At 39.7% G+C, this 20,740-nt stretch overlaps 1 protein-coding gene across 1 annotated transcript; it reads right to left on the reverse strand.

Annotated features, from left to right (window-relative positions):
* Nucleotides 1-58: 58 nt before the first annotated feature.
* PPID (peptidylprolyl isomerase D) lies at nt 59-14,361 on the reverse strand. Its single transcript, XM_056490295.1, has 10 exons — nt 14,194-14,361; nt 12,294-12,434; nt 11,752-11,858; nt 8,277-8,465; nt 7,398-7,520; nt 5,767-5,873; nt 3,231-3,372; nt 947-1,033; nt 821-863; nt 59-295 (listed from the first exon to the last, which is right to left on the reverse strand). The coding sequence occupies exons 1-10, from the start codon at nt 14,276-14,278 to the stop codon at nt 207-209; spliced, it is 1,113 nt and encodes a 370-aa protein (XP_056346270.1). The 5' UTR covers nt 14,279-14,361; the 3' UTR covers nt 59-206.
* Nucleotides 14,362-20,740: the final 6,379 nt, after the last annotated feature.

The following is a 20,740-nucleotide window of genomic DNA, read 5'->3' on the forward strand; positions in this document are numbered from 1 at the left end:
ACCTGAGTTGCAAAATACAAGTTACTACAGCTTAAAAAAGGAGAAAAACAAAAACACATCACCTTTGAACAGTTTGTCTTTAATATTAGACTTTTGTGTTGTAAACACTGAAAAAATGCAGCGGAGGGCAAATGAAAGAAGCAGCTCCATTTATCCTTTTGGATGAGTTAGTGCATAGATTTAAATGTTTAGGGGGGAAAAAAAAATCAAGCAAACATTTTAGCATAAGCTGCCTTCTCTTTCTCCTTTTGGGCTTTTATCTTCTGCTTGATTTTGAGTGTTTCCGTCTGGATAGCTGCTCAAAAAGAAAAAGACAGGGTTACAGTAATCTGTTTACATTAGATCTCCTCACAGGTTAACACCAGGTTGGAACTTAGCTATGTTATTTCATAAAACTGCATTTAATCTTTGTTTAGGTCACATTCTAGCAGCAAAAGCCTTGTCCCTTCCTTTGTCTCAACTGGTAAGATAACCACATAGAGGAGTAAGTAGCAAGCACGGTATTGGTGCCAACACAGAACTTATGAGCTAAACATCTCACCCAATTACAGCAGGAAATTAAGCTAGTAAGAGCCCTGCAAGATACAGACATAGTTCAAGAGGAATGCTGCTGACCTACATAAGCAGGTTTTCCAGTGCAACAGAAGCATCACTGCTGTATAAAATCAGGTTTTCCACCTCAGTGGGTTCTGTGCTCAGAATATCAGTGTTTAAGAAACTAGCATTTTCAGGCATCACACTGGTATGAATTCCAACTGAATACTAACTGGATACTTTGTTAAGTTCTTAAGGAAATTTTAAAAGAAACAGCTTATTTTACCTTTGTCTTCAGGGGCTATTTCATGAGCCTTTTTAAGATCAGCCTTAAATAAAAAAAAAATAATATAAATTAATGATCTGACAGAATTTTACATTTAAAAAGAAAAAAAAACGAAGTGATCCTTACCAGTGCTTGATCGAGATCTTTTATTCCCTGCCATCCTTGAGCCCGTCTGTAGAGAGCTTTAGTATTTGCTGGATCTATTTTAAGAGCCTGTAAATTTAATAAAATTGTCACATTAACATTTCTTATACTTCACAGCCTCCCATCTCCACAAATGGCACAATTCACACCAGCAGACAATCTTCGCAGTTGGTTTGAGGGTAAGCTGTCAAAACATTAACTGTGTAAAAAGGAATGCTATAATGTAACACACTGAATAGCAAGTAATCAGCTGCAGTGCCACTGCACCAAAAGTGGTCTTTTGTGAAGGATGAGCAAGGCCCAAACGGAACAGCTGTGTGTGTGTGTATATATAGACAGCTGTCACAGCTGAGGAATTGCTCAGTTCAAATTATTCTAACCTTGAGTCTCACAGGGCAACTCTCTATTGCAGTTCCTTCCTTCGCAGCAAAACCTCCTCAAAATGGCATCATAAATAAAACACAGAGATTTCCTGTAAAGATTTTCACTATGGGCTAGAAAGATACATGCAAGCAATCCACCTCATCACGCTTCAGGAACTTTACCAAGTTCCATCATTGCACCTTTTTCTGAGCTGAATGTTTTCAATAATGTGTATATGCTAGCTCTAATATGACAGTATCAAAATAGGAAATACAGTGGCTGGGCAAAGAGATTGTTCAACTATTTAATTACTTTGATTATTTTTTCAGAATACCTCAGATCATCTGGTCACCTTATCTTGCCTGTGAAAATCACATTTTTATTGCAGTTAGTTCTATAGCATGTCTTTATTATTTTTAAGAATATAGTTTCTCAATGTGTAGAGGAAATGCAATGTCACAGCAAAGTGCTGCTTTATTATTTAACTTATTAACTTTACATCATTAATAGACAGCACATTCATGTTTTTTTAAATCACTTGGGTATTGGCTGTTAATAGAAAGGCTTTTAATGCATTACTGTGGGTACTTCTCTTGATCCATCTACTCTAAAGCCCTCAGCTTCCTCTGTGCTAAGAATTAGCTGCCTGGATTGTATACACAGAGGTAGCATTCTTTGGTTTTACCTTGCCCATGGTGCTTACAGCTGTTTCAAAGGTTTGTTTGAACAGGTTTAGCTGTTCGTAGTTCATTATTTACAACAAACAAAGCATGTATTCCAGGTTGTTAATTTAAATTGCTTTTGGCCTTGTGAAATCATGAAAGTGAAAGTGTAGTTTCTCATTAACAATTACCTAGAACTTTATTAGCTAATTTTAGGAAACTGGTGTTCTGATTAAAGCACTGACAGAGTTATAAGACATAAGATACATACTTTACAGAAGTCCATTATAACTATGGAGTTGCCTTTATTGAATAATTATTTAATCTTAAAAAAAGGAAGTGTGATTTTCTTCTTACAATGGCAAGTACTATTAGTTTTAGTAATTTCCACTTAACACTTTTGTTTCAGTTTTTACTGTTTTCTAGGTGACAGATATCACATTACACATTTTTCCTATTTTCTTCTTTCCTCTTTCCCCATTTGTCCATTCTGTATATGGGTTTTCCACCACCAGCAGGCTAGAAAGCAAGTCAGCTTTCTAATGACTTCACACACGATTAGCTGAGACTCCTGCTTTCAGCACAAAGCCCTAGGAGATGCTGCTGAGGATCCTTTGCTAACAGATAAAAGCATTCTTTCCTGTGTTTCCTTCAAAATATTGCAGTTTTACTGAATTATTTAAAGTTTCCTCAAATTTACTAAATTTACACTAGGCCCATGCCATGGTTACTTTTTTTTTCTTTAATTCTACTGGTTTTCTTTTTTTCAGATTTATCATTACCTTGTTTCTTTCTTCCTATTCAGTCATTTTATTTCACCACTAAGCCTACCTGAAAGGTTAGTTACTGAGTTAGAATGTCTCTGCTATGAATAAAATACAAGGCCATCAAATCTAGAGGCAAGTAAAACATTTTGCTCATACTCACCTTCTGGAGAAAAGTATTCCTCTTTCACTGAACACAGTTTAACTCTTTGTAATGTAAGAAATAGCTCTGCACACCAAACTGATAATGATGTGTGTTTTTCTTGGCAGTAAGCAACAGCCTTCTTCTCTTTCTAATGATTCATTTCAATTTCAAAATCTTTTAAAAAGCCACATATTGGAAGGTTAATACTAACTTCACCCTGAGCTTCTACTTGTTTGAAATCATAAACTTGTCAAAAGACTCTTTAAAAAAGCTTTGTAGTCTTGTGTCTATATAGGCCAATTCTTGACCAAGATACCGAACATTACATTTACCTCTGAACAGCTCTCAATGGCTCCCTGCCAATCTGACAGTTTTAGTTTGCAAGCACCAATGTTTAGAACACAGGTCAAAGCAACAGTCTTTAACTTGGGTTTGTCTGCCTCCTCTGCCACTGCTTCAGAAGCTTCTACATACCTGCAGAAAAACAGATTCACACACAGAATGTATTAGTGTTGCAACTTCCATTTTGTCCTGCCCTTAGCTATCTCCCTGCAGATATGTGAACTGGCCTATTCACACTACTTCTAAAGCAGCTTCAATTCAACTAGTACAACTTTTTACTAAACTAAATACATAAAACCCATCCTAACAAAAAAAATCAACTCACAAAGGAATGTTTTCCTTTAACTCTTAGTCCTCCACTGTACTAGCACATTCTTTTTCTTAGACAAAAGCACTATTCTACTGCAGGAAAACATTAGAATTTATCTCAGTTTATTCTCAAAACACATATTGCTCATCAGTGCCAAAAAATCAACACCACAGCTGTACGTTCCACATTCACAAGAAACTTCATCCTGAGTTCCTTCAGTAATCTTTTAATTAGCTGAGGCATTTGTGGCTAAAATCTGAAGTTAACTTTACTTTGTAAAGGAGTGTGGTTTATGAGCATTAGTAACACCACCTTCTTCCCACTGTCTTCCTTCATGACTGTTCCTAAACTTCAAAACTGACACTGGTTCAGGACAGAACCACAGCAGTTGCTACATCTGTTTCGAAAGTGAATTTCTTAATTTACAATGTGCTAATGCTGTCTGATTTTTATGTCCAGTCTGGCAAAGGTCTGCTGTGGATACAAAAATTTTAACTCATTAATGGTCTACTTGATAGAACCTCTCTGAGTTTTATTTAAAAAACAAAAATTGTGCTTGCATACATTCACATTTTAAGCAAGCCATGAATTAATGTAGTCTGCAGATCAGTGCCTATGTAAGTTCACTCTTTGCATGACCTTTTTTGTTGTTCATATACAACCTTTGGAACACAAAAATTGGCAATACTTTAAAAGTAAATTAGATGCAGTCCCAGGGCATGTTCCACTTGCGGGGCATCATGCAAAAGGTGAGAATGAGAAGAAAGAGAAAACAGTAAAAAAGTAAGGAGAGTTATAACACAAATCTGTATTAAGTTCAAAACAAATGTATTAAAAAATCACACCAAAACATGAAAGACTGCAACCATTTGGGAAGTAAGATTAGAGTTTCCAAGTCAAAGAAATCAGCGATGCGAGTATCAAGGGAGATAATAGGAAGCAACACATTTTTTTTACCAAAAAAGTGTCAATTCTAACATATAACATGTATTTTTTAAAAAGAAGATAAGAAGCAATAAAACAAGAAAAAGAAGATTATAATGGTTACTGTAGGTGAAAAGAATAAGTCAGCAATGTCAGATGGTGTCCCAGGTGAATTGTACCTAAGCCATGGGATACCCTGGTAAGAAATATTCTATTCCTATCAGTTCTGGTGAAGTGCCAGCTAAAGATCACCATCCTACATATGGTATTAGATTCTAAGATACAGCAACAGGGCATGTCTGTAAAAGTATAGCCTATAAGGAAGAGCTGGAAAGATCAGATTTGTTTAGTCTAGGAAAATTACTTTGATTTCCACCTACAAGGACAAATAAGCACCAAAGCAGCTCGAACAGGAAGAGCCTTTACTGGGTATGCTTAAAAGTGAGCAAGACACCCAATTGGAAGGGATGGTGTAATTATACCTGGCAATGGTAAGATACAACACAAACATCCTTAAAGATCCATTCCAGCCTTTTTTATGTATGATTTCCAAAAAGGTTTGCATAGAAATCCTTTATACTTTGGGGTTTCTGTTTCTATGATGGGCTTTTTGAGGACAGGTCAAGACACTGCACTTAATCTGCGATTAAAGTACTCATTTTAAGGTTCAGAAAGATGACATTTGAAACCCAGTCCACTAAAACTACAGCTGAAGCATTAAATATGCCTGATTTTTTTTTTTTTTTCATTATTGTTACTGTTGCTTAGCCAGTGATCATTAAGAAAGTTGGGATAAAGGTCAGTAAGTATAACTTTATTTTTAGGAGATGTTCATATACTTAAACCAAAAAGCATGAAAGTATGAAAGGGGCAGTATGGAAACAAAAGCAGGAAGACTATGCTAAGCATTATACATGGAGTCAGGATGATGGTACGGACCCTCAGGAAAAAAACAGTAGTGAATGAGTAAGGGTCACATTTATCTTTTCAACTTAAAATTTCCTAAACCTATTGTTTTTTATAAATTATAGAAAAAGTATTTCCCTTCCTTGCTGTCCATTAACTACCCTGGATACTACTGTGCTTTTCCTGCCTATAGCTCTGACCTAGCAATGACTAGAAGACCTACTTGATTATGTAGCTAAAATCAACCAGATGTTTTCAAGATTCAGAAGGCTCTTTGTTTAAAAAAGAGCACTGCATCAGGCACCTCATAAATGCACAGATCATTGCTTAGTAATGGTATTAATTTGGGTTACAGGAACTACCTGATTGAGTAGTGAGAGCCTTACCGTAAACTTTTACTATACTTTTTAGCTGCCATTGCCCAATTTTGCGATTTGAAGAAAGTATTTCCTATATTCTTTGTGTCTTCTGCTACGGCCACAATCTTGTCAACCTAATAAAATAGATGGGGAATACAAAGTATGAATGTATTTATGAAAGCAGTCATGAATTAACTAATGTTTAACAGTACAATCCCAGGCCCATCCTCTTTCAAGATTTATAAAATCTCAGAATAGAAATACTCCCAATTTTATAGAGAATACTACCTTCAAACCACTTTATTCTCTACTTTATGTAGAACAAATGTCTGAAAGATGAAATTCTTAGGGTTTTCTACAGTATAAATGGTGAGAAAATACTACAGAGGACATAGCAGTCCAACTCTTTCCCCTAAATGCTGCTACCCACGCATATAAAGCATATAAAGGTGTTGACCATTATTCAAAGAAAAGAACATATGTTAACGATTATTCAACCAAGACTGTCTTATTCCTGATGAAATGTTGTATTCTGCTTCTCAAAACAGTATCACTCACGTGAACTCTGCACACTCTCAAACTGGAAGTCATATCAACACAATTCTCCTTGTCTCTGAACACTTGAAGTATCAATGAAAGGAGAAAAGAACAACTGCCTGTCATTATCAAATCCATAATTTCTATTTCCAGAATCATATACACTTCAAGTTACTTCTCCAGTGGCAATAGTTTATAATTACTGCTGTCTATTCTACCCTACTAGAATCAGTAACCTTGCCAAAAACTAGTCAGTGTGAGACCAATGTCACCATAGTTTCTATAGCTGGTTTATATAAACAAGATTTAAGTTAAAGGCCACAGGCAACTGCCAACTTCAATTCTGCACCACATCAAATGCTACCCAAAAACATTTTCCTACGTTGAAGTGCTTCTCAACAGCCAAGGAGTTTGTTTTCTAGCTCAAATGGTTTTTTACTGTTCTAATTCTCTATTTTGAATCTATTAATGCAGCCCCCTTTTCTTCCCCCTCTCACAAATCACTGTTTGACTTACACTGTTGGTCTAGTTCACTTTGATGAGAAGGTAAAAACCTGCAGAAAAGCTGCTTTCACCAGTCTGCTCCCTAACTCCCAACAAAAGACCTTTCTTCCGTTTGGACAATCTAAAAAGTAAACAACTACTGGAAATTAAGAACAACTAGCTCTGATGTAGTAAAAACCTTTCAAAAAGGCTGATCCTTTATTTCTAATAAGTGAGGCAGAGTCTGTTAAAGGGTGGGTATTTTAAAAGGTGTGTAGGTAATAACAACATTAAGTTAGTCATCTGCAGGATGGAGTTCTAGTAATAGTAATTGCAAATTGACATTACAGCACAAACAAAAGTAAAAAGAAATCAAGAATAGAAAATAGGTGTGACAATTTTAAGTAAGGTTTTAGTTACTGGGGGAAAAATGGGCTGCAATTAGCACTGAAAAAAAAGAGAGAACAATCCTTTCCCACACAGCCTTCTCTTTCTTAAAATGGAATGTCACCATTTAATCAGGACCTCAATCCATTTTTAAGAAAAAAAGCTTAATGAACATCATCACAGTCACCATGTAACTCAGATTACCTACAAGTCTTGCAACCTGTAAAATACCCAAGAAGAAAAATACTTACATCTTTCAGGTCTATATCTGAATCTTCAGGAAAATCTGGATAAGCATCTCCAGATCCATCCTGGGGAGTAATTCCCCAATCATCTCCTTCCTTTAGCTCTCCACATTCAGCGATGACGCACAACTGAAAATATGACGTGTAAATAGTAGTACTGCTTATTAAGACAATTTTTAAAAAAGCAGTAACTTCTAAGTGCTCTTTGAAATTTCTGGAATTCCATAAAAAGGCTTTTTCATCTGTTGTTTGGGTGCATTTATTTCAGAAACCCATCACATCATTAGCCTATCCTCATCAAAAAGCTTTTATCACACAAAGTGTAGTGTTCAGAGGATCAGCATTTCAAAAACACCATACCCACGCTTCACAGGGAGGCTGAAGAGGAGCTGGCAGCAAGCTGAAGTGCAGCAAAACACAAGACATGGAAGTTCTACTACGTTAGAGGAGATGATTCTTTCTTCAACTGCCAAGTTTTTTAAAGTTAGAGGTATTAATTCATCAAACACCCACAAACTGCTATGACCTACACACTAACTGCTTTTTCAGAAACATGACTTCTGACATAAAAATTACAAGAATTACATATCATTTAGGTGGGATTGTGAATTCCACCTTTTAATTTTATCGCCCATCCTACAGTTCTGGCAAAGGCTTCCACCCTCACAGCTGTGTTGAACAATAAATGGTTTGTGTAAGGGAAATGTACAGTGCAAGAACAAAAGCCTCGTAACAAGGACAGTAAAATGGAAATTACCAGTTAGTAAAAATAACTGACTAACATTTAATAGATCTAAATATTACAGAAAGCATTTAGAAGAAATTATTATACATTATATAATGAAATAATAAACATCATCCCTCAGTGCTTTGCATTTTGCTTACCTCAGCAGGATTTTCTCCTTTTACTTCAACGTTTTCTAGTATTTTAACTACACCCATTCCTTTGATCACTTGGCCAAACACCACATGTTTTCCATCCAGGTGAGGAGTAGGCACCGTTGTAATAAAGAACTGAGAGCCATTAGTACCAGGTCCTGCATTCGCCATGCTCAGCAGACCCGGTTTGTCATGCTGCATTGAGGGGGAAAAAAAATCACTATCAACATCTAATAAATGTTATTAAACCATATGGAAGATTCTGTAAGGTTGATCATAGCCAGGACAGCCATAACAACTTGGTAAACCAGACAGTTACATACAGGTGGCAACTAATTTTACCTATCATGATTGAATAGGGCAAATGCTCAGCTCTGGGTCTTTACCTGCCCCCTATCAATCTAGCAAGCACAGTAACACCTGTCTGCTTCTTCTACACTCCATCCCCTGCACAGCTGCTGAGTTTAGGCAGATCACCTGAGAAAAGACTGATGCTCCTCACTGAATTATTTAAGACCACTGGCCTTAAGAAATGAGGCTAAATGCCACTGAAATCAACTTTAATATTGCAATGCCAAGATGGGTATGTCATGTGAATTTTATAAGGGCTACTCACACAAAGTATGGTGTAAATCTGAGAAGTTTAGAGAACTGTCGTCTTTAAAATTTATGGGTTGGTGATTTTGTAATCTCCAAACTTCACTTTCCTAGAGACAGTAGGGGTTGGGATTTTTAACCATCTAATTATTTTGCAACTTAAGCACAAGGCCTCAAACTAAAATAAAAATTGCTAAACATGTAAGGAGACACTGTTTATCTCGTTTCTTGCAAGTACTTTTTTCTTTTTTTGAACTAAGACTTCTGTCCCATCACATAGATTATTTAGTTTTCACCTGTACTGCAAAAATGTATTGTTCATATGTGTTGTGAATGTCTTGTTTAACTGGCACAACCCAGCCATGAAGATATTATTCTCCCCAAGTTGGTCTGGTTATTAAGTGCAAGGAATTCCATTTAATATAAGTGAGGATGTTATACCAAGACACTGGTACACATTTAAAGCATTCATGCTGTGGTACTGCTAAGAAACTTGATACTGTGGGAAAGAAAGGAGGGACAAAAAATTATGATAGCACCGAGGACACAGAAACAGATTTCAGAGCTCAGTAAGAGGTTGATTAGTTTGAGATAACAGTCTGAGCCTGGTATATTTAAGCATGTTTTTTCCCTACATTCTCTACCAGTTCAAAGAACCTGTTGTTTTGAAAATTGTTTTCCCATACACTGTTTGGATTTCCACGGTGGCAGGGAGACTTCTTTGCCTAAATTGTTCATCTGGTCATAAGCACAGTTAAGTCTGAATCTTTTCAGTCAGGATTCGGCTTAGGAACTCTGGGAAAAGGTTCTAGAGCTGAGAGCCAGAATCACATCCAGCCAACAGAAAGCTACTGGAATCTTGGCTTTGTCTGTTCCAACCTTGAAATTCACCCTGGGAGTCAGAGATGGCAAATGACAGAGGAGCTCTGTGTTCCAGAGCAAGAGAAGGCAGCTGGGAGGACTGCAGCCTCCAAAACAAATATCTGACACTTTGCATTGTAATTGCTGGCAAACAAGTTAAACAGAAAGGGATGCCCCATACCAGATTTTTGCAAATACTATTTGAGGCTGGTCACTGCTTCACTGCCCAAGACCTTACCTCCCCCCTCCCTCCCCCACAATTACAGCTAATGCTAGACAGCAATGGTTTGTAAACAAAAAAACAAGTCACAGTAAGTTCAGGCGTTGCCTTATACCTGCAGTTTTACCTTTTGTCTGTGAAGATGTGGGGAGACAAACTGGAAATTATAGAGAGCAGTCTGGTGCCTTCAGTCTCTCCACTTATACACAACACTATTTCATCTGGGACCAAGTCTCAATACTAATCCCAAATTTTGAGAGTCTCTATTTATAAAGAAAACTGTTGTCACTCATGAATTTTCTTCATGTGTTTTGAAAAACACTGCAGATAGACGGAGTGTATTTCCCATTATGGTTTCTGCTGCCATTCTGTAAGCTTATAAAGCAAGCAAAAAAATCTGGACAAAACCAGATTTTCTGACAGATCCAAGGCTTGCAAAACTATGCCATAGAAACAGTGCTTAGGATTGTGTAAGTTGGGTGTTCCACAACAGCAGATCCATTAGCTGGAGAAGTGACATCAAGAAAAGCCTATTGGGATTGATCTGAGATGGTAAGCTGACTACTGGCAAAAGTTTAGCAGTTTACCGCAATTTGCAACAGTCCATGCAACTAGCACAAGAACAAAGAATTCCAGTGTCCTCAAACATCAACAAAAACAACTCTTTGTTTTCCGAGACAGGGGGTGAGAACACAGCAGGGCTGCCAGATTAAGTGCGAGAGCCGGTGAATTTCTACATAACAGAGACATTTAAACTCCCAGTAAAATCCTAATATACTTGGCAAATAGATAACAGGAATCCAGCTCTCACACTCTGTACAGGATCCATATGGGTTCTTAACTCATCTATGGCACTCTGGTAACATTTGTTAGAGCTGAGAAGTCAGAGAAGTACAGAAATGGGAATAATTTCTATCATGTTCATAATTACCTTCAGATCTCAAAGAACAACCAAAAGCATAATGACACAAAGTCATCTTCAAGGATGTGATCCTGTGACAGTAGCAACGAACAGACACTGATAGCAGCAGTGCTGTGGGCACCACCAGAGTGTCAGACTTCAGAGAACACAACTGGAATTACCTTTATTATGAATATTAGAGTCACATTTCCAGCTATTGCTCCAAGTCCTTTAAGGCCTGTGAGAAGTAGCTAAGGGAGTGGAGTTTTTTTAGCCTGGAGAAAAAAAGGTTCAGGTGTCAGTCTCAAGGACTACCTGAAAGCAAGATGGGGAGTCAGTCTGTTCTCCCAGGCAATCAGCAACAGGGTAAGAGGAAATGACCTCAAGTTGCACGAGGGGAGGTTAAGGCTGGACATTGCGAGGAATTTCTTGACAAAAGGGGATGGGTTGCCCAGGGAAGTGGTGGAGTCATTATCCCCAGAGGCATTCAAGACCTGACTGTATGTGGATCTTAGTGCTCTAGTTGACAAGGTGGTGTTTGGTCAAGGCTTGGACTCATTGATGCTAAAAGTGTTTTCCAACCTAATAGATTCTGTGATTCTGTGAGCCTGATACAGGATTTTAATATCTGATTAGTGGAGGATTGCTGTATTTGCTTTTCGTAAAATACTGTTTGGGGCCAAGTACAACTGCAGTCAGGGCTTTGCTTTAACCATGGGACAGTGATGGTCTGTAAGTTTTTCAGTCTGCTGTTGAGAGTACCTCATATACTACTATATATATACTACTACATATACCATGATATGAAAATGGTTAATGCCAATGCTGACAATTGTTATTACTGCAGCAGGAGTAACATCACTGAAACATCACAAACTGAATTAGTGTTTTCAACAGCCTACCTGATAGTGAAAGTTTTCATCTTCAAATTTTTCCCCATATATACTTTCTCCACCTGTACCATTTTGGTTTGAGAAATCTCCACCCTGAACCATAAACTCCTTAATAACTGTAAAATAAAATAGTTATGAAATGTATCAGCAAGGCACAAAAGACACAAGGAAAAAAAAGAAATAAAATTCTGAGATTTAAAGCAATCCTTATCACCAGCACGTAAATGGAACCAAAATCCATCTTTTATTTACCAAGTGTCACGTAAAGACTCCTATATGGGTATCACTTGATATTTAAATTTCTGAGATTCACTTCAACCTGTTTACAACTCAGAGTAAACTACTTTTGCAAAATTAATAGTAAATTTATAATTTATTATTGTCAGTGCATAGTAAGAACATGTAGTCATTAGGAGGATCAAAAAGTGAAAAACTTTCAGTAAAATGATTTATTTAACAAGCACTTGAAATATTATTTAATATTATTTCAAATATTCACGGTAGACAACTTTTATTACCAAAAGGAAGATGGAGGATTTCACAGAACTTACTTCTGTGGAAAGGACATCCTTTATAATGGAGAGGTTTCCCAGTGGTAGGCCCTATTCCTTTTTCTCCTGTACATAACGCACGGAAATTCTCAGCAGTTTTAGGTACAATGTCAGCAAATAATTCAAAGACAATACGTCCAACTGAAATGACAAAAAGAAAATGAGACATTTTTAAGTCTTGTCCTTGGCATGGTGATACTTTGAGCATTATATGTCAAAAGAAATGTTTTAATTGTTCCAAGCTTTTTTTAAAAATTTAGATTAGTATTCAATTTCCATCTTGGGGTTTCTCCATGGCAATTGCTGGCAGAGTTACATTGGATTTTTAGCAAGGTTATTACCAACAGTGAATTTTCCTGTCAAGAATAATGTAGAAGGAATAAAGACAGATTCTGCCAAAACCTAATGAAAATGCCAAACACATTTCCTGCCAAAAAAAGGTATGTGAGAAATCATGCACACATATATTAAAGCCAAATTATGAATTTTAATATGCACACTTATTTTATGTCCATTTTAGTATATATGTAGTTTGTGCAGTCAAAAGTAGACAGAATACAAAAAGACTGTTTTGTGGAGACTTTTAATCCATAAAAAAGCTTATGCTGAACACATCCCTTACTCCTCACTCTCTTAAACCTGTATTTTACTAAGACACAGTGGTATTTAACATGTATATGAATAATGGCTATTTACAATTAGACACACCACAAGCAACTGTTAAATCCAAAACTTTTTATGTTTTAACTACATGAAATTAAACCTGCGTAGCTAACAGATCCTGTAATATCTGATAAATGGATTCTGTGCCAAATTGTCATTCCTTCACAAACTGTCTTCTCACAGAGCTATTTCTCACTCCTAGCAGCCGCCATCAGTTGATGCTCCTGTTTTCTCATCAGCCTCACAGTCAATTAATTAACATAACCTCACTCTACCGGAAGCTAAATGTAAATATATTGATACTAATTAATACAAGAATGAAAACAAATTAGTCAACTGAAAGTCAATAAAAGGCAAATCATCTCACAGAGTTTCTTCTTTTATTCTTCTGAGTAACAGAATGAATAAGTGAAAAGCAGTATCCTGATAAGATTTAGGCAGTCCCTATCTTTATCCATGTGAATTTTTTAAACCTACGGGTTCAAGCAGTACCCCAGCTAACTTGCTGTTGTTTCCTTATTTCCATTTTGACCGTTCGCCCAGATTTTTCTAGGACCTCTGGCAGCACTGGCGCTGCCAAGAGAACCAGGGCTGCCAGTTTCCCCGAGCTTCCCCCGCGCAGCCCGGCACTGTCCCCACGGCAGCCAGGCAGGCTCGCCGTGCTGCGGCAGGTCCCGGCCACGGCGGGGCCCGGGGCTGCGAGCGCGGGGCGGCTCCGAGCGACCGCGCTCGGCACGGCGCACAGTGCAGGGCGGCGCGGCAGCGGCCGCACATGTGGGCAGCGCCGGGAGCCCGGCATGGGCAGCGCCGGGAGTCCGGCATGGGCAGCGCCGGGAGCCCGGGATGGGCAGCTCAGGGAGCCCGGCATGGGCAGCGCCGGGAGCCGGGGATGGGCTCGACCCGCGGCATCACCCCCGGCACCCCCAAGCCGGGCGCCTGCACTGCCATGTTGTCTTTCTCTCCATGTTCCTTGGACCTGTTCTCGGGGCATCCCTCCTCCTCCTCCTCCTCCTCCTCCTCCTCCTCCTCCTCCTCCTCCTCCTCCCGCTGCGGGGGCCGTGCTCTCGCAGCCCGCAGAGCAGCGCCCGGCCCGGCCCGGCCCGGGTCCCCCACGTTCTGAACGCTGCGGCCTGGCCCGGCCCGGAGCCGCCCCCGCCGCTCCTGCAGCCCGGCCCAGGCCCCGCACAGCGCCCCGGCCTGGGGGGCTCGCCCGGGTTCCGTGGCGCCCCCTCCCCACCTCGCTCGCCCCCGATGTCCACATCGAAGAAGGCGCAGGGATTGCTGGCCTTGCTGGGCCGGGCGACAGGGGACGGGTGCGACATGCCGCAGCTGCCCGCCGGCGCGGTGGCGCCTCCGCGATCCCGGCCGGCCGCGGGTCGGGGCCGCTCGGCGCTCCGCCCACCCGCGGGGGGGCGGCCGGGCCCCCGGAGCCGCTCGCCCCGGCTGGCTGCCGGCCCGGCCCGCCCCTGGCCCTGCCTCCGAGCGGCCTCAAGTGACTCGAGAAGTAGCGCTGCTTTCTCGAGGTTATGTGCACACACAAAGCCTGGAAATACGGGCAAGGAGAGAGATTTTAGGTTTTGCCTGGGTTTATATTTTATGAGAGAAATGGCAGGCTGTGTGAAAAGTGGTGATCCGTGGTAAAATGGGGAAATTGTCAAAAGTGACCATTATACCATAAAGGTTTAGAAAGGCAGAATAACTCCAGCATTCCTAAGGTCTGAAAACAAAACATATTTCATCCCATAATTGCTCCAAGGCAAACAATCTTTTTTGGACATTGTGTTGACCAACGGACGTGAGTGGTATCAACACACTTGGTGTTTGATTCCCAACCAGGTGAATGGCTCAACATGACCACATCCTGTACTCAATGGCATCATGGAGGAAAGGTACATGTGGCAAAAATACAAGGGGCAGATGAGTGCTGGGGTCTGACTGCTGCAAACTTACAGTCTTTCCGGGAATGCTGCTGATCAAAACGAGCCTCTTTATTTCTTGGACTCCTCTAATCCATCCCAAAAACCTCTACATTCATTCTTTGATTCATTGTGTTCTCCAAAGGCTTTCTCCTGTGATTCATGTCTATATGTTTGGATTTGAGCTTCATCAAGCTGATTTTCATCTCTCTCTCAGAATGTTGTCAACATTGGATGTGTCAGAGGACAACTGTAATTCCCAGACTGAAAGAAAAGATAAAGTAGCATTGATACTAATAACTGCAGTCTGTATACTGCATTGTAATCATTCCCACACATCTGCACAGATGTTGGGTCGGAAAGGTGATTGGCACATTGTATCTGGGAACCCTTAACAGAAGGAAAAGACATCTGCAATCATCTGAGAACATTTAGTGAGAAATCAGTGGAACCACACTAAGGCATTTCTCTCTCCGAGCCAGGTCATGCAGCTGTGTCAGAGATTTCGCATGCTCCACGATGTCAAAGGCCACGATGTCAACGCTTTGAGTCATCTGTAATTCCTGAGGCATTTGGCCATGGTCACTGGCTGAGATATTTTTATCATTACGCTTAGCATAGATGAGGTGCAGTGGTGTAGGAGAAGCAGTCTCATACCAGCAACGTGCACTTGCTGCCCAGTAAGCCAACCATATCCTGGATTACTTAAAAGCAGTGTGGCCAGCAGGACGAGGGAGACTATTCTGCCCTTTTACTTTGCCCTCATAAGACCCCCACCTGCAGTGCTGCATCCAGCTCTGCGGGTCTCCAGCACAAGAAGTGTGTCAACCTGTTAGAGCGAGTCCAGACAAAGGACACCAACATCATGGAAGGGATGAAGGGATGACTACAGAACCTCTTCTATGAGGAAAGGGTGAGAGAGCTGGGATTGTTCAGTCTGGAGAAGGGAGAACTTAATGTAGCCTTTCAGTGCTTCAGGAGGCCTATAAGAAAGACAGGGACAAACTTTTAAATAGGGCCTGTTGTGATATGGCAAGGGGTAATGGTTTCAAACAGAGGAAGTGTCAATTTAGTTTAAATAAAAGAAAGAAGGATGTTACAATGAGGATGGTGAAACACCAGAACAGGTTGCCCCAAGAGATAGCAGATGCATCATCCCTGGAAACATTCAAGGCCAAGATGGGCAGGGATCTGCACTTTCTAGTTTAATTGAAGATGTTCTTGCTCATTATAGGGGGGTTGGGCTAGAAGACCTTTTAAAATATTCTATGATCTCAGTGAGTCAGTTGCTAGTCAAGTAAGTAGAATCTAGAAGAGATTTCTGTAGCAGACATCAGAGTAAAGTGTGTGTTGTTGGTGTGTGTCCCCTGCAAGAGCTGTTGGCAGTCAGGAAGGAGTGAGTGATTAATTCTTCCAGAAGTAGACTTATTCCCTGCAGGGTTTTTTTACTGGTTAAATTGGAATAATCTAGATTCTATATTAGCGATTCTTTTTACACTAGCTGCTTGGAAGGCCCTATGTGCAAGGTCCTTTAGAGGTACAAAGAAAAAGGCATCTCCATGATAATTTGGAGGTATGAGCTGAACAAGAGAGAAATCAAGTGATTTTCTCAGTGTTAGTAGGAGATTCTGGAAAATATGTGAGCTGAATGAATATCTCCCAAGTACTGCAGTAGCATAGTTAGTTTCATATTAATTTATAGTCATTGACAGATTGTAAAAAATAAGCATAATGTGACTTCTGTCAAGAATTTACTGAGTGATTTCATGTTCAAATTCATTTCTTAAATTATACACTGAATTTATATACAAATAACCTCTTACAAAGTTAGACTTCCATTATAAAGTCCTCTAAAATCTGTTTCCAAGCAGCAAAATCACTCCTCTAAACCTTTGTGATCTTGTAATTTAAAAATATTTCCCATCACCAAAATACCTCTTATCTTTTGACACTTCCAATAATTTGTGTAGTAAATGCCTGTAATTGTCTGTTAATTTTTTTAATTCACCTATTTATTTTTCCACACATACAGGTTTGGCTACCCAGTAAAGCAGTTTAAGTATTATCAATAGATAAATATGTTGTGCTAATCCTGAAGCAAATGGCTTCAAGGAATGGTCTCCCTTCCATCAAGTACATCATACTTGCTGGAGTATGACCTTCTAGCCTAATTAAACTCAAAGATCAGCCTGTAATAAAATCCTTGGTTTTACCTCTTCTTCCTTCCCTGACTAAATAAGCAAGCAATCATTGATAAATGCATAGAAATGCGTATGTAATTCTAAAACTGGTACTCTGATGGAACACACAGTAAGAAAATTTATTTAATAATTATTCTAGCCTGTCAATTTGCATTCATGAAAGAATAAACTGCAAAATAAAGTATTTATAATTGTTGCAGATTTTTTAAGATGGGCAAATATGTATACATACAGACTAGTATTTTTTCCTTGCTTTTTTTTTTTTTTTACTTTTAAATCCATATTTGACACTGTAAAGAAAATAGAGGCTTAAATATGCTAATTCCAGTGGAAAATGAGAGCTTTGGCTCAGCACACGTCTGCCTTGTCTAAGGATATTAAAAACCATTTTGCTTTGTACAGAAGTAATCGTATGTGAGGTTTTCATTGGTCTGAACTGCACCTTCAGAATATGGTGCAGTACTGATGGGATCTGTCTGAAAAGCAATTAAAACACATACCTCATCAGCTTTTCAGAACAGCAATCAAGAAGCTCCCAACATGCAAAAACATTCTTGGAAAGGATGCTTTCAGTGCTAGCTGTGAAGAACAGCCACTTAGCCTTCCCTGTGCCATGTGACACACAGGGTGCCTCATGTGCTAGTCCCATGTGACCTGACACATCAAGCATGTCACCTTCATGCATGACATATAAAACAGGAAAAATAAATATCGTTTTTCACCATCAGGTTTATTGTTACTCACCTGTACCAAGTCTTTTATTGCATAAAATTGAATAAAGAGGGCCCAGATTAAATCATACTGAGCAGTTACTAACTCTGTGCGGATTCTGCTAAGTTGAATTAAAATGCAAGGTTAAACAATGAAAGAACCACATGTTCTTGTCTGAGGATGTTTTAAAAAGAAAATTTTCCATACAGAGCTGACATGACAGAAACTGAAAATAAAGTAATGCATTTACTTGTCACTAACTTTCAGATATGCTGATCCCTGAAGAAATTGTTAAGAACCAAGAAAGAATAAGCAGACATTATTGCTATGTATTTTAGGTCTGCTTAAAACATGCTTTAGAGGCAACTATTCAGAGCAGTGCTTAGGATCTCAGGGTGTGAGGAGGTGAGCTTGCCTGTGACTTCTTGACCATAGTAGAAGCCATGGCTTGCAAGGAGAGGCCCAAAGTGTTATCTACCAGCTGGTCACTGCTGCAGCATTTCAGGATATCAGCTTTGTTGCTAAATTCCTGACCTCAGTTTTGATACAAATGTATGTCCCGATATTATTGCAATTTCATGTATATGCATGTTTATCACATAACCAAAAGGTACTGAAATATCAATTATGATGACTGCAGTCTCTCTTATGTAGGAAATGTTTTTGGTCTGCACCTAATGTGGGTAGGATGGAGTCCAAGGTGAACTACATCTACATGGACTACAAGACAAGACTGCAGCCAGCAATGGGCAGGCCCATGGCAGATTCCAACATTGAAAACCTGGGACATGAGGATTTTCAGCTAGACTTTGGAGGGAGATCTGGGCAGGAGACTTACAAATGCAATTTACCAATGCTAAGAGCTTTGTTAAGAGGAACTGTTGGGGGTTGGTTTTTTCCTTTCCCCTCTGCCTGTGGAATTTCTTCCCATTGACATGCTAAGGGACATTGATGGCTGGGTCCTTGAGACCTTGAGATAGGGGGAGGGAGAGCCTCCCTGCTTTTTTGGGAGTTTCTCTGGGAGGACGGAGGGAAGTGGGGGGGTTAGAAGATTAGAAGCAGGTAAAGGAGGCTGGGAAGTTGTTGCTCGCTCTCTCACTCTTGGAGGAGGAATGTGGCTGCTGCTAAGCCCCCCCCTCCCCCGCCATCCCAATGCTGGGAGCTGCCTCTACTGTTGTTGGACCCCGCACTGCTGCCCTGCTTGGACGCCTTCTCTCTTCAGCTTGCTATCTCCAAACATCCTGTTGGAGCACCAGGACCGATGTTGTGACCAAAGTCTCTCCTCCATCCCTTTCCCACCATCATCGGCCCCAGCGCCCCTGCAGCTGCGCAGCACCTGCCCCTGTCCACCACCGGTAACTGCAGCGCAGGGAAGGGTGCCTGCGGCCAAAAAGGACTAAAACTGGGTTACTGTTTCTGTTTGTTGTTAGTTTCATTGTTGTCTTGTTAGATATACTAGTAAAGAACTGTCATTCCTTTCCCCATATCTTTGCCTGAGAGTCCCTTATTTTCAAAATTGTACTAATTCAGAGGGAGGGATTTATTAACTCCATTTCAAGGGAAGACCCTGCTCTTCCCTAGCACACCTGTCATTTTCCCAAACCAGGACATGAACGAAACCAGGTTCTAAACAAGTGTTTGAACATTCACAGGTATGTACATTTTCAGGCTTTTCTGGAGGAAAAAGTAGTGTACCCTTGCTCTAGGAAATTTGATAAGATACTTATGTAGAGTAGTCATTTCAGAGGACTGTAGCTATCACCTTCATACAATCCAATTTTCTTCATATTACTTGATATTTTGGTGATCAAAAGAATACATTCCTCATCTGGCCATTCTCTTTGTTTTTAACACCAAAGCCTGTTGAAAATTATATGTTTCATAACATATATCAATATTTCCCAGTAATTTTGAAACAATTAAATTAATATTTCCCTTCAAACTCTCTTTGGTTTTCAATGGAATGTGTGTTCCATGTAAAAAGACAATGAAACTGCTTATCTGTATTATGGCAGCACTTCTGTGGCTGTTCAGGGGCTGGGGAAAGTTGCTGCAGCAACAGCTCAAGTTATGTAATACTTCAATGAAGGATGAGTAAGCTGGTTTGCAGGGGGCTGCAATCCCAAGCTTTCCTTTTCTGTTAGTTTATGTCTTTGCTTGTGAAGTGAAATACATTTTACCATAGGTTTTTAAATCCTCTGTGGAGAGTAATTTAGATTTAATGTGCTAAATAGAAATAATAACAATATGGAGAGAGAATAATTTTGGGAATTTCTTAATATCACATATTCCTTAGTTTGAAGTGGCATTAAACCTGGATTTTATTTATTTTACAGAATCAAAAATGTTGCTGATGCCTTGCAAAGTGTAGTAAGACTTAACCTGTGTTCGTGTAACCTAAACAGCATGAATTACCACACTAAGCAGTAAATCATTAACAAACATCTTGGATTACCAAACTTTTTGTTAAATCTTCAGAGTTTACCTGCTCTGGCCTCTGGCTTCTCTTTGCAGTACCTCCAAAGCCTAGTTCTGACAAGAGAGATTTAGGAGCATTTTGGATTTGTGCATTCAGGACTGAGCAGAGTGGAATGAAAATATCCATAAAGGAACTCAACATTTTGTCCAGGTCTAAGTGATGGGGAGGCAAACTGTGACTTTGGAGACTTGGCTTTTAATCCTGCCTGTCCTGGCTATTAAACCTGGCTACATTTTCAGGAAACAATCTTTGGAGGGATTTATGTGCTATGAAATGCTTTTCCAAGCATTCAGCTATGCCAGGATTTGAACGATCCTTTTTATGTATTGTCAGTTTCCTAACAAAGTCCCATCTATTTCTGCATTGAGAATCTGGCTCCTTTTCCAACTGAAGCTTAAACAACTAAATTGTCTTTTTCTGCACATAAAGAGTCTGACCCTCAAGCAGAATATCAGTTTTTGATGTTTAAATGCCATT

Source organism: Oenanthe melanoleuca, chromosome 4 (genome assembly GCF_029582105.1).
Source record: "Oenanthe melanoleuca isolate GR-GAL-2019-014 chromosome 4, OMel1.0, whole genome shotgun sequence".
NCBI classification, from domain to species: domain Eukaryota; kingdom Metazoa; phylum Chordata; class Aves; order Passeriformes; family Muscicapidae; genus Oenanthe; species Oenanthe melanoleuca.

Excerpts from the sequence above, each read along its gene's own strand:
- PPID (XM_056490295.1), bottom strand. The coding sequence starts at position 14,278 with ATGTCGCACCCGTCCCCTGTCGCCCGGCCCAGCAAGGCCAGCAATCCC. Across the intron at positions 12,435-14,193 it reads GGACATCGGGGGCGAGCGAG|TTGGACGTATTGTCTTTGAA; the intron begins GTGGGGAGGGGG and ends TTGTCATTTCAG. Across the intron at positions 296-820 it reads AATAGCCCCTGAAGACAAAG|CTATCCAGACGGAAACACTC; the intron begins GTAAAATAAGCT and ends CTTTTTGAGCAG.